The sequence below is a fragment of the Arachis hypogaea genome, chromosome 20 (assembly GCF_003086295.3).
Source record: "Arachis hypogaea cultivar Tifrunner chromosome 20, arahy.Tifrunner.gnm2.J5K5, whole genome shotgun sequence".
Taxonomy (NCBI): domain Eukaryota; kingdom Viridiplantae; phylum Streptophyta; class Magnoliopsida; order Fabales; family Fabaceae; genus Arachis; species Arachis hypogaea.
Window position 1 is genome coordinate 140,705,611 of NC_092055.1, and position 13,180 is coordinate 140,718,790.

The 13,180-nt window shown below is 37.9% G+C and overlaps 1 protein-coding gene across 1 annotated transcript; it reads left to right on the forward strand.

Annotated features, from left to right (window-relative positions):
- Window position 1: 1 nt before the first annotated feature.
- On the forward strand, window positions 2-8,084 carry LOC112784215 (protein ABC transporter 1, mitochondrial). Its single transcript, XM_025827356.3, has 10 exons — window positions 2-330; window positions 877-947; window positions 2,866-3,625; window positions 4,232-4,457; window positions 5,102-5,254; window positions 5,502-5,660; window positions 6,052-6,211; window positions 6,416-6,525; window positions 6,725-6,841; window positions 7,433-8,084. Exons 3-10 carry the CDS (start codon window positions 3,042-3,044, stop codon window positions 7,832-7,834), a joined length of 1,911 nt encoding a protein of 636 aa, XP_025683141.1. The 5' UTR covers window positions 2-330; window positions 877-947; window positions 2,866-3,041; the 3' UTR covers window positions 7,835-8,084.
- The last annotated feature ends 5,096 nt before the right edge of the window (window positions 8,085-13,180 follow it).

Consider the following 13,180-nt stretch of genomic DNA (forward strand, 5'->3'; position numbering starts at 1 on the left):
CACTCCTCTCTTTGAAACTGAAAAGTGAACAAAGAACCCTAGCCCCCCTCTAGCCCCGCAACCAGCAGCCACCACAGCCCCCGCATCTCCGATTCGTTGTCATCGTGGAACTCTTCTCCGCTGGGAAGCTCCATCGTAGGAAGCTCCGTCGCCGTCCTAGGAAGCTGTGTCGCCATCGTAGGAAGCCCCCTCGCCGTCGTGTGGATGCTCTGTGGCGGTTGTCGTCTCCTCTGTTCGAGCGCTCTCTCTCTCTGTTCACAACCTTGCTTCTGTTTGGATTTTCAAGAATAGGAAGCATGTTGAGATTCACTGTAATAATTGGTACCTGAGGTAAGAAAGTTAACAGCAATAGCAAAATAGAAAACAGAATTGAAGAGTGGATCAAAGTGATTGAAGGTTTAAAATCTAACAAGTGCATCTGTTGAAGAATGTTTAAGACCTTAGGCAGTGGTTGATAGCATAAAATGGTAGCATTATCTTTGATGTTCTAGTAGATTGTCACCTATGTTGTATATATAACTATAAATATATTCAAGTCATACCATTATTTTAAATGTTAATCAGAGCTTCTCTTGCTGAATATATTTATTTGAAAGTTTCCCTTGTGCCCACCACTTTTTGAAACACAAAACAGAGTTTTCATGTTGAAGCTACATCTTATATTTAGTTTGTACTTTATGGCTGGAAATTTTATGGAAGTGGTGGCAAAAAGAGTAAGTGCCTGCATACCTAAGACCTTTGCTTTTGTTCAAAAGTAAAAGATTTGATTAATTGTCATGACTCCATGATTTAGGAATCCTATATTATACATCTATCATGCATTGCTTAGTGTTTTTCAACATGAATTGATGGTGCCTGCCTCACCTTATTCATTAGATTATGCAGTACTGATAGAGATAGCCATTGGGAATAATCATATGGACAAAAAGTAGACTCACCAAGTTGAGGTAAACAATAAAATAAACCGCATTGATGAATGAGAGTAACACTTACAATAACAGAAAGTCATTAAGTAATAAACATGGACTGACTTGATTCAATTCAACTTAATGCGCCAAATTGTTTATGCTGGAATCAATTCTGAGTTGTTTATGCTATGATTCTGATTTTAAATTGTTTATGCTGATTTTTCTGATTTGTTGAATCTGGTTGTTTATTTTTCTGATATGAGTTGTTGATGGTGCTGTGGTGCAGAGTTTCACTCCATTGTTTATGTTGGAATTTTTTTTATTTATTCTGATTTTTCTGATTGAGTTGTTTATGCTGATTTTTCTTATTCTGATTTGTCATTTATGCATATTTTGATTTTTATTAGTTATAAATTTTGATGTTTGAAGATGTTTGTGAACTTTTAATGATAAATTATGGGTAGTTTATTAGGTAAAATTATAAAATTTTAAATTTTATCAGACTTAAAAATTATTAAATTTAAATATTTAAAATTATATATTAAATTTTTAATAATTTTATTTTATATTTAGTTAAATCGGTTGAACCTCAATTGAACTTCTGAACCACTGAACTAGTCATTTTACTTATTGACCAGTTTGGTTCTCGCAATCTTGATAAAACTATAATCTTTTGCTCCCATTATGTATTGTTATGACTTAATAATACTTTGATGCTTTTGTTTGTGCTCAAAATTTGGTTCAGTTTTATCTTTTGGGATAAAAGGAAGAAAAAAGGCCTAACCACTACACCATGATTTTCTTATTGTAAATATTTGTTAGTTGTGTAGATCATGGAGGGGATTTTAGCTGTTTTGTTTTTGTTATGTAGTTGTCATGGGTTTGTTTTGTTTCATTCGGTTTGTTCGAGAGTTTTTATGTTGCTGAGTCATGTGTTTAGTTGAGTTGGGTCATTGTTTAGTCGAGTCACGTGTTCGTTTTTTGGTCCGTTTTATTTCACGTTGAGCCCTTGCACTTTGGTACTTGTCGTTGTGGAAGTGGAAGTACTCCGGTATTGTCATGATAGTAGAATCACATTATGACTTTTGAAAGTTTTAGTTCTATACTTAAAATAATACTAGTTAGGAGATAAGTTTGATTGCATTTGAAAAAGGGTAGACATTGAGAACCTTGGTTCTACGGCTGAAAGAATATTAGTTGGGAGCCAAGTTTGATTAAACTTGAAACAGGACTGTCCATTTGTCCTTCTCATAATATGAAGTTGGAATCTTGGATACCCTTAGAAACCAAAAATCATTTTTGCTGTGGATCTGAAGCCTTTGGCAATTATTCCAATCCTTAATTAATATCTAAAATCAAAGCTATTGGGATAGAAATCAGACATCAGCTTCACCGTCGTTCTTTTGCTTCCTAGGCTCGCTCGTATTTTCTTCTCTCCTGGGATTACCCTTATCTTTTACTCAGGCTTGCTTTTAGACCAGATGTTAAAAAGTCAAAACCGCAAGTGCATCTCAAAACTGTAATTGCAACTCATTTTATTGCAATGAAAGTATATCTTTGATATAAAAAAAAGAAGAAAAAACCCTTTGTAAGTGACTAAGTGTAGAAGTAGATTAACTATTTTTCATGGTTTTGAAAATTGGGTTAACTGGAAATCGATCAGGAGACGGGTTCAATTTAAGTAAAAATCGATTGACAATGAACCGATCAAAAAATAAGGAAATTTGACCAACAAAATCAGTTAATTAGTTGAACTAGTGTAATTTTTATCAGATCGATTTAAAATAATAAAATATAAAAAAATATTTTTTTTTAAATAAAGTATATATTTGTAAGTAGATATATTATTTTATTATATCTAGTTTAATTTGAATTTAATTTTTGATAAACTTTTAAATGTTTAATTTTATCGATTTAATGGTTCGATTCTGAAAGTTTTCTATTCTTTGTTTTTGAGTTCCATGGATGGAACAGCGCCCACGTCGGCGTTCAAAAGCCATGTTTGGTTGCTTCCGTGCGAGACATGAAATCAACTGAAAGTATGAAATAGAATGAGCAGAAAGAGAAAATGATCAACATTCTCAATCTCAACTCAAAGAACCATCATCAACACCCATAACCAACATAAAATCAATGCCTTCTTCATTCTTCAATACCAAGGACCTCACAAGGCTCCTCAATGGCCTCTCCCTCGTCGCCAACGAATTCATCAAACCCGCCGCAAAGTCCGACCTCCAAACCCTAATCAAGAACGCCGTCCTCTCCGCTACTGACCTCTCCGGAATCACCAGCGGCAAGCTTCGCCAATTCTCAAACCCTCAATCTTCTCACGCTCCCAAACGCGCCTCTACCGATTCCGTCGTTTATTTCAGCTCTTCACAGCCCCCAGAAACGACAACAAGAAATGATGAAAATGATGTCGTTTTGACTTCTGAAGAAAACCGCCCTAGGGTTGAGGATTCCGAGGCAGGGGCGGCGACTGCGGCGGCTTCGTCTCCGGTTGTTGCCGTTCCGGATGGGAGTGTTTTGGCGGCGGAGGAAAGCGAGGCTCGGAGCTCTGAGGGTAAGGTGGATGTGAATGTGAATGTGAAAGAGAATGAGAATGGGAAGGTGGGTGGTGAGGGGAGTGGCGAAATGGCGCCAATTGCTCCACCGGTGACGAGGCGAAGACCGAGGGAGAGGAGGGTTCCTGAAACTCCGTTTTCCAGGGCTCTTGGGTTAGTGTTGTTTCTAATGTATTAACTTTGTGTTAATTTGCTATGCTTTTAATGCAATTTTCATTGGCTTTGATGAGGCGTTTGTTTCTGGGTCTAATGGTTAGTTAGAAGTAATACCTGTCCTATTTTCAATTTTTGTGTTTGACTTGTGATACTTTCAATTCAATTTTCATTGGCTGTGATGAAGCATTGGATTCCTGGTCTAATGGTTAGTTTGGTAACCAACATGTATTCTAAGTACTTATTAGAGATTACTGTGTTCCTAACATGGGCCTCAGAATCTTACTCGTTAGATTACACAGACATTACATTGTGTTAGATGATATTAGACGTGAAGTCTTTTTTGTTTATAGAAACATATGCTAGTCCTTCTGAGAATTAGGTTGTGGCTATATACTTATATTAGACTTGGTAGCCTTGTACTATAGTAGTATATGACACTGAGGACCTTTGTAGTGGCACCAGTGTAGACAGGACAAAAAGGACTATCGTGTGTAATATTGCCTAAATCCAGAGTTGATAAGTTTATCTTTAAATGTAGTTCTTGTAATAGACAGTGTTTCTTTAAGAACTAGTGGTGTAATATATGTTGATATGGGAATTTAGGTTTGCTGGGCTAGGAGCTAGTCTTGCATGGGGGACACTTCAGGAATCTGCCAGGAGGCTTGCCTTTGGTATGCCTAGTTCTCAAGACAATCAATCTCCGCTTTCTCCATTCTTGTCTGAGAGGAATGCAGAGCGATTGGCTCTTGCACTTTGTAGAATGCGTGGAGCTGCCCTCAAAATTGGGCAGATGTTGAGCATTCAGGATGAATCTCTTGTTCCAGCTCCGGTATTTGATTCTTCTATTATGCACACTTTTATGTTTGTATGCTATTTAAGAAGATTATAGTATTGAAGCGATTATGCAAATGGGACTTTTAAAAAGTAATGTATGAATAAGTTATGATGTACTTAAATATATTATATACCCAAACAGGACCAAAAGTTAAACCTATGATTTGACTTCCAAAATGTTAAAATAAACTTACGACTGGTGCTATCCAAATGGGTCCTAAAAGGCTAAAATCATTTTCATCAGCACTGGATTGTGCTTCCAAATCCGCTTCATGTCTTCTGTTTCAATGTAGTGTGATTTTATTTGATGTCGATCGACCTGAGCTGAATATCATCAGCAGTTAACACGAGTTCTTCTTTCAAATGGTCTAGTGGCTTTAGCTCCTGTTTCATGATTGTTTCTCATCTTTTACATTTTCACTAATTAGCTTGTGAATATGCATTATTTTGTTTATGAAGTTTGTGTAAAATGGTGGTTATAGTTCATAATATTTGCTACCACTATCTCTTGTATTTTTATAAATGCCGATTAGCAAAATTAATATCATATTGTGCTCAATCAGATGTTTATTTTCTGACTAGTGTCATAGGCTCCATGTATGTGCCTTAAGAAGCAAACTCTCTATGTTCTATTTGTAGATACTGGCTGCATTAGAAATTGTACGCCAAGGTGCAGATGTGATGCCAAAGAGCCAGCTTAATGAAGTTTTAAATGCTGAGTTAGGTCCTGACTGGTCATCAAAGCTGATTAGTTTTGATTATGAACCTATAGCAGCTGCAAGTATTGGCCAGGTATGGGTGCTTGTTTATTTGTTTAATTACGTATTGATTTAAATCTGGGGTCAATTACACTATCCTCCTCTGAGATTATGCAATATTACATACAAAACTCTCAATTTGCAAAGAGTTACACTAACCACAGTTGAAGTTTCCAGTTATATTACACTCAAGAAAATTTGCATTGTCCTAACGACAATATCATGCAACTTTATTTGTCACACTTAATATTTTCTAACAAGGTTCTTCCTAAAATATTTAGGTGCACAAAGCTGTCATGAAGGATGGCATGCAAGTTGCAATGAAAATTCAGTACCCTGGTGTTGCAAATAGCATTGAGAGTGACATTGAGAATGTGAAACTTCTTTTGAATTACACAAATCTGATTCCTGAAGGACTTTATCTTGACAGGGCTATAAAGGTTTGTATTGTTTTGATAGAATTCTTGTATGCTCTTTAGTTGTGTTAATCATTTTATTTAAACACCCTGAATTCAATTTCTCATTTGTTGGGGGTGTGGATTGCATAGTCCCTCTACCCCTTGCTTGCTGGCCTTTTTTCTTTTCTTTTCTTCTCTTTTTTTTTTTTTAAAAAAAATACCTGCAAATGTTAGGTATAATGCCAGATTCATTTCATGGTAATTTGTTCTGTATTTATATGTGCTGCTCTTTCAACTTTCATTACTACCTCTTTCTATTTTCTTCACCCATCACCTTGTCCTGTCTAAGCCATGTGCTCTGGTCTAAAACAAGTTATCTATCAATTTGGATTCTTATGTTGTTTATCTTTTTTGTATTTTTCCCTCTCCCTAGGTAGCCAAAGAAGAACTATCACGTGAGTGTGATTACAACTTGGAGGCAGCAAGTCAGAAGCGATTCCGAGATCTGCTTTCTGGCACAGAAGGGCTTTATGTTCCAATAGTTTTTAATGATCTTTCAAGCAAAAAAGTATTAACTACAGAGCTTGTTCATGGTAATTACAAGTTTTACCTGTTCCTCCTGCAGGACAACCTTTTATTGCACCTTGCTTAACAGTTGCAGCGAACTCTGAAAACCGTTCAGTCAATTAAATGACTAATTTTATTACATTATTTTGATTGAATAAATAGAAATGTTGTTTCAAGTTTTATTCAATTTCAACTTTTTTTTAACAAGGAAGTGTTTTCTCTTGTTACAGGAATTACAATTGACAAAGTAGCCTTGCTGGACCAGGAAACTCGTAATTATATTGGGAAAATGTTATTGGAGCTCACATTGATGGAGTTATTTGTATTTCGATTTATGCAGGCATGTTATTTGTTATTTTTCCCGTATGTTTGAAGTCATTATATGCCATTGTTGACAGTTGACACTGTCTATTGTGTGTCATCTGTAACGAATGAACTAGGTCTGCTCTTTCATGAATGATGAGTTTTGGATTTGTTTTATGGCTGTAAGCATGTATTTCTGGTCTCATTTAATGTTGGAGGTGGTTTCTTTGATGCAGACTGATCCTAATTGGGGTAACTTTTTATATGATGAAGCGAAGAAAACAATAAATCTCATTGATTTTGGAGCGGCACGGGATTACCCCAAAAGATTTGTTGATGATTATTTACGAATGGTTAGGTCTCCTCTTCTCCATTATCATTCTCTTCAATAACTAACATGAGGTTTAATTGTTTAAGATCATAATTTGTGCTAATGTTGTTTGTGTTAATATTTTCTCCGTTCCATTTTATGTTACGTTGTTTTCGATTTCCACATTCTTTTCTTCACTTTACTGTAATATTTGGTATGCAATTACAAGCGGATGTTGGTTCATAACTGCTCTTTTTGGCCCTCTTAATTGTTTAGTTGTCCTATCATTTATCCATGTGTTGATGTGGGGTTTTATAGCTAACCCCACATAATTAGGAAAAATTTGGTGGTCGTAATTGTTGAATTTTTTACCTATGTTGAAATGAAATTTGGCATTACTGGAAATTGCTTTTTTGTCCTTTTTTTTACATGGTAAGCTGCATCATTTAACTGAAAATCAGTAACAATTTGTTTGCAGTTATGAAAGGATTGATCTAAATTTTGAAATATAGAGAAAGAGAATCAAAATGGCTCTAGACAGTAATGGTCATAATAAGTTTGATTATTCAATTGATTAAGAGACTCCTGGAAATCTTATTATTCTTATTTTTATTTATGATACACGATTGATCAGGTTCTAGCATGTGCAAATACTGATAGGGATGGGGTCATAGAGATGTCCCAGAGACTCGGGTTCATCACTGGAATGGAATCAGATGTGATGCTCGATGCCCACGTTCAAGCTGGTTTCATTGTGGGTTTGCCATTTGCAAGATCCGGTGGATTCGACTTCAAGTCAACCAACATTACCTCAAGCATTTCACACCTTGGTGCGACGATGCTGAAGCACAGGCTGACTCCGCCACCTGATGAAGCTTACAGTCTGCACAGAAAACTTTCTGGTGCATTTTTGGCATGCATTAAGATTGGGGCCGTTGTGCCTTGTAGGGAATTATTGCTTGAAGTGTACAATCAATATAGGTTTGGTGATGATGAAACAAATGAGATATTATCCACTGGCTCAGGATCCGCATAGGTAATAGGTTTTTTGTATTTTGTATTTTGTTTTCTTTTATCAATTCTTCAATTAGTTTTTTCCACCACAGCTATAATAATAACTTCTGGGATGCTAGTTATGCGTCCAAGCATATTTCATATTGCTCCACAAAAGTGGAGTCAATTTTGGGGACAATTTCCCCTTACCCCCATTTGTAATTTTAGCTGCTTATAGAGTTGTTTATTATTTGTTGTACGGATTCTTCCAAAAAGTTATTGATTCTTTAAAATTGTGTTTGGATTGTTTTTTTTTTCCGTCATCCTTAACATGAAATATGAATATTCCATACTAGTGAGTAGTAACTACCCAGAGTGGTGTGGCAATGCCATGGAAATCGTAATTAATGTTAACCAGAAGTTGTACTGAGCTCCAAGCAATGGGTGCATTGTATATTATAAATATAATTAGAGGTCCTTCGTTGTCTTGCATACTAAAGTCATCATTAGTCATTGAATGATAAATTATGGACAGTTTCAGGTGCTTAGGCAGTTCATAGAAGTTTATGGTTATTGGTTAGGGATGCTGGAATGAGTGTAGTTATGGTATTTATGGAGATATTATCATGTTGGATGTCTGTAGGTGTTGGTTGCAGATCCTCTAAGGCGAGGTAAGCTTGCCATACACTATGTTATTTGATTAAAATTGATTCAACGGTAAAGTGCGTGTTATGACACCTTATATTATTCCTAAGTCATTATTCTATGAATTAAGTTTACAAACCTTAAACAAATATCTCTAAATCTCTCTTAATTAAATATTGAGAATTCAATTTTTGCTATATAGAAACATCTAATTGCCTTGGAATCTTCTATATCTTTTTTCTCGCGGCATCCTCTAACCCAAGCTAAGAATTAATCTGTCGTATTACTCAAATGAGAATCTCTCTAGACATTGTGAAGAGTTGGAAAAAAACCCTAGCAGAGAAAGAGTACGTACTCCGTACTCAAAGAGAATGAGAGAAGGAGAAAGCGGGGACGAGCGGTTGAGGGTGAAACACGGTGAGGAAGATGGCCATGCCATCGGAAGAGATAAGGGGGAGAGCGTGGGTGGGTGTGCATCCGGTGTTAAGGAGGGTTCTTCTCGAGAGGGGTTAGGAAAGCCAACCAAGGTCTCTTTTATAGAGATAAAGTTATTGGTGCAGAAAAGTCTAAGGCCTTTGCATTAGTAGGGTCTTTATCTGGGGATGGTATCGCGACGGTGACAGGTAAGCAGGGTGATTCTCGTCCACCAAGTGTCAGTTTTACCAAGGAGGCAAAGAGCTGTCTAGCTGAACCTTATAAGGAAGCCATCGTGATCAAGGTGCTGGATAAGTATTATGGCTACACGGCTCTCATGCATAAGCTCCGGATAGTATGGCGCATCAAAGGAGGGTTTGATTTGTTGGATGTGGGATTTGGATATTTTTTGGTTAAATTTGATATTGCTGGGGATCGTGAGAAAGTCATTCTTGGTGGCCCGTGGTTGATAGACGGTCACTATGTTGCAGTAAAGCCATGGGATGTGGATTTTAGGCCATGCGAAAAATCCTTTGGATCAACGCTGGTATGGATTCGAGTCTCGGGACTTCCAATTTGGTGCTACCAGGAACAAGCAATGCTGCGAATTGCTTCTGCAATTGGGATTCCGGTGAAAGTAGATTTGGCTACTAAGCTTGCAGAAAGAGGAAAATATGCCCGAGCTTGTGTTCAAATTAATCTTGAGTTGCCTGTAATTAAACATATTATAGTGGAGGGTGTGACTTATGAAGTGGAGTACGAGAGTTTACAGTTGATTTGTGCTACTTGTGCACGGTATGGGCATGATAAATCGTTGTGCATGGAGAAAGATTCCTTGGAAGGAAACATAAATTCCTTTGGTGATGGAAAAAATAATGAAGCCCCAACACTAGTGCCACACAACAATCATGAGATTCAAAAAGAGGCTGAATCAGAAGCTCGTGATTTGGGTGAGAAATTAGGAGTTGTTAAAGGGAAGGATGTGGTTACGGAATCATTGGCTCCTCACGTGTCTGATGGTCTTGTTAATGAGGCATGCATGGATGATGGAGAGGGCTGGCAACAAGTGCTGCGTAAGAAAAAATTTACAATGGGCCAGTCATCAGGTTTGAAGGACCAAGATGGAAAGCAGCACAAGTTTGGTTCGAGAAGGGTTCCAAGGCCCAATTTGCATGGTGATGGAGGCAAATCAACTGGCATTAGGATGGGGAAGCAAGAAAAACATGAAATTGCGCCATCTCCATCGCGCAGAACTCCTGCACGTCGTGGAATTTCTCTACGGAAGCGTCCTCGGCCTTCCTCCTTGCAGAACTCGCCAGTTGATAAAAATGGTGGCACAACGGAGGAAACCTTAGTAGATGGAAGCATGGCAAGTGCAGTGTCAGGGGGTCCAAAGGTGGCAATTATTGAGGATCAGAGTGTGCCAGTACCGCAGGACAAACCACCTATTGAGGTTGGTGATTCTGTTTAGAGTTTATGTTCTTATTTATTCTGTCCCTATTATTTATGGATAGTTTAAATATGATTGTTTGGAATATTAGGGGTGCTTCTAATAAGTTAGCCCGGGTGCATTGTAAGGAACTTGTTAGGAAATTTAGACCTGTTTTCTTTATTGTGGTTGAAACTCACTCCCCTTTTCAGCATTTAAAATTATTTTGGGAAAGGTTGGGGTATCACTCTGTTGGTATAGTAGAGGCAGAGGGGCATAAGGGAGGTATTTGGTTTCTATCCTCTATGAAGGGTGTTTGTTGTAAGTTCATTGATGCTTTTGATCAGGGTGTTACTGTTGAGGTTCACTTTGATAATTTAATTTGGAGGTGTAGTGGTATTTATGGCAGTCCTCAATTTAATAAAAGGGTTCTCCTTTGGGATTATCTTGTTGCACAATCCATGGTTTTTCAAGGACCTTGGATTGTTCTTGGTGATTTTAATGAAGTCAAATTTTCTCATGAATCTAAGGGCTGTCAATTTTTTCATCAAAGAGCAGACATGTTTGCTACTTCATTAGGGGATAGTGGTTTGTTTGATCTGAAGACTATCGGGAGGCAGTTTTCTTGGTACAGGAGGGTGAAAAATTATGTTGACGTGGCAAAAAAGCTTGATCGAGTATGTATAAATAGTAGTTGGTTATCTATCTTTCCAGAGGCTTATGCAGAAGTTTTAAATAGGCTTCAGTCTGATCATTGCCCTATTCTGGTGCGTTGTAAAGGTCGTCTTCAGCCTAAAGGGAATCGACCTTTCCGATTTGTTGCTGCTTGGGCTACTCATCCTGGGTATAAAGATATTGTGAACCAGTCATGGTGGTCTGGTAATAGAGGAATTCATGGCAAGCTTTCAGAAGTACAGAAGAATTCACTAGAGTTTAACTCGAAGGTATTTGGTAACATTTTTGTTAAGAAATGTGAATTAGAGCAGCAGATTAATTATTTACAAAAGCGTTTGGAAGTGGTGGATAGTATTTATTTGCGTCAGAAAGAGCAACAGTTGCTTGATGATTATAATAATACTCTAGTGCAAGAAGAGCTCATATGGTTCCAAAAGTCCAGAGAGCAGTGGGTAAGGTTCGGGGATAGGAATACAAGATTCTTTCATATTCAAACTCTTGCGCGAAGGAAGCATAATAAGATTCATGGCCTTTTTCTCAAGGATGGAGTGTGGGAAACTGATCCAGAGGTTCTGAGTCAAGAAGCAGAGTCTTTCTATAAAAGCTTATTCTGTCATTTGGATGATGTTGATTTGGGTTGCCTTGGTGATGTGCCTCTTCCTTCTCTGAATGAGGAAGCTTGCAATAATCTTACGGCACCAGTTACTATGGAGGAAGTTAAAACAGCTGTTTTTCACATGAACTCTTTTAAAGCTCCAGGTCCGGATGGGTTTCAAGCTTTCTTCTTCAAAGAATATTGGGAGATCATTGGTTTTGATGTTTGGAAGATGGTTAAGCAGGCATTCTCCGGTGTTACTCTTGATCCGAGAATGTTGGAGACTTTACTGGTTCTCATTCCAAAGGTTGAATCACCGGTATCTATGAAAGATTTCAGGCCGATTAGTCTCTGCAATGTAGTTTACAAGATCATCACGAAGGTCCTTGTTAATAGGCTTCGTCCTCATCTTGCGGAGATTGTTGGCCCGCTTCAAGGAGGATTTATTCCGGGACGAGGAACTCCTGACAGCATCATTATTGCTCAAGAAGTCCTCCACTTTATGAAGAAGACTAAATCAAAGAAAGGCACACTGGCCTTTAAGATTGATCTGGAGAAAGCTTATAACAGAGTTGACTGGAGGTTTTTAGCTCATACCCTTAAGAGCTTTGGTTTTCCTATTCCTACACTTAATTTGATTATGAATTGTGTCACTGCTTCTTCCTTATCTATTCTTTGGAATGGGAGTCGTCTGAATGGCTTTACTCCTAGCCGAGGTCTTAGACAAGGAGACCCTATGTCACCCTATCTTTTTGTGTTGTGTATGGAGCGACTGGCATGCTTTATTAGTCATCAGGTTGATTTGGGCTTGTGGGAGCCGGTTGCTATTTCTAGAGGGGGACCAAGAATATCCCATTTAATGTTTGCGGATGACTTGCTTCTATTCTGTAAAGCTACAAAGAGACAAGTGCAAAATGTGATGTTGGTTTTAGAGAGTTTTTGCAAAGCATCTGGGATGAAGATTAATGTGGAGAAGTCTAAAGCGCTTTGCTCTAAGAATGTCTCTGCAACAAGGAAAGAGGTTTTTACTGGGGTATCCTCTATCAGATTTGTCCAGGATTTGGGCAAGTATCTTGGAGTTACCCTTAGCCATTCTAGGGTGACTCGTTCAGCTTTCAATGGTGTCCTGGATAAGATTCGGAGTAGGCTAGCAAGCTGGAAAGGGAGTTTACTCAATCGGGCTGGTAGACTCTGCTTGGTTAATTCTGTTGCCGCTGCTATTCCCACGTACCAGATGCAGGTCTCTATTTTTCCCAAAGGAATCATTAGTAAATTGGAGTCTATGATGAGGAATTTTCTTTGGAAAGGACAAGTTGATGGAAGAGGATTGAATCTTGTTAGTTGGAAGGTACTGGTTACTCCAAAAAAATATGGAGGTTTGGGGATTAGAGATCCTTATTGTGTAAATATTGCTCTTCTTGGGAAGCTAGTTTGGACTTTTTTCCAGCAGCCAAACAAGCTATGGGTCCAATTATTGGATGCCAAATACCGATCATCTCTATATGACTGTTTTAGTTATCCTAAGAACAAGGACTCTCCCATTTGGAGGTGTCTTTGCAAGGCTTGGAAAGTGTTGAAGGATGGGTTTGCTTGGTGTATTGGAGATTTGAACCAGAATTTTTGGTTTTCTA

Excerpts from the sequence above, each read along its gene's own strand:
- LOC112784215 (XM_025827356.3), top strand. The coding sequence starts at position 3,042 with ATGCCTTCTTCATTCTTCAATACCAAGGACCTCACAAGGCTCCTCAAT. Across the intron at positions 4,458-5,101 it reads AATCTCTTGTTCCAGCTCCG|ATACTGGCTGCATTAGAAAT; the intron begins GTATTTGATTCT and ends TTCTATTTGTAG. Across the intron at positions 6,526-6,724 it reads TTGTATTTCGATTTATGCAG|ACTGATCCTAATTGGGGTAA; the intron begins GCATGTTATTTG and ends TCTTTGATGCAG.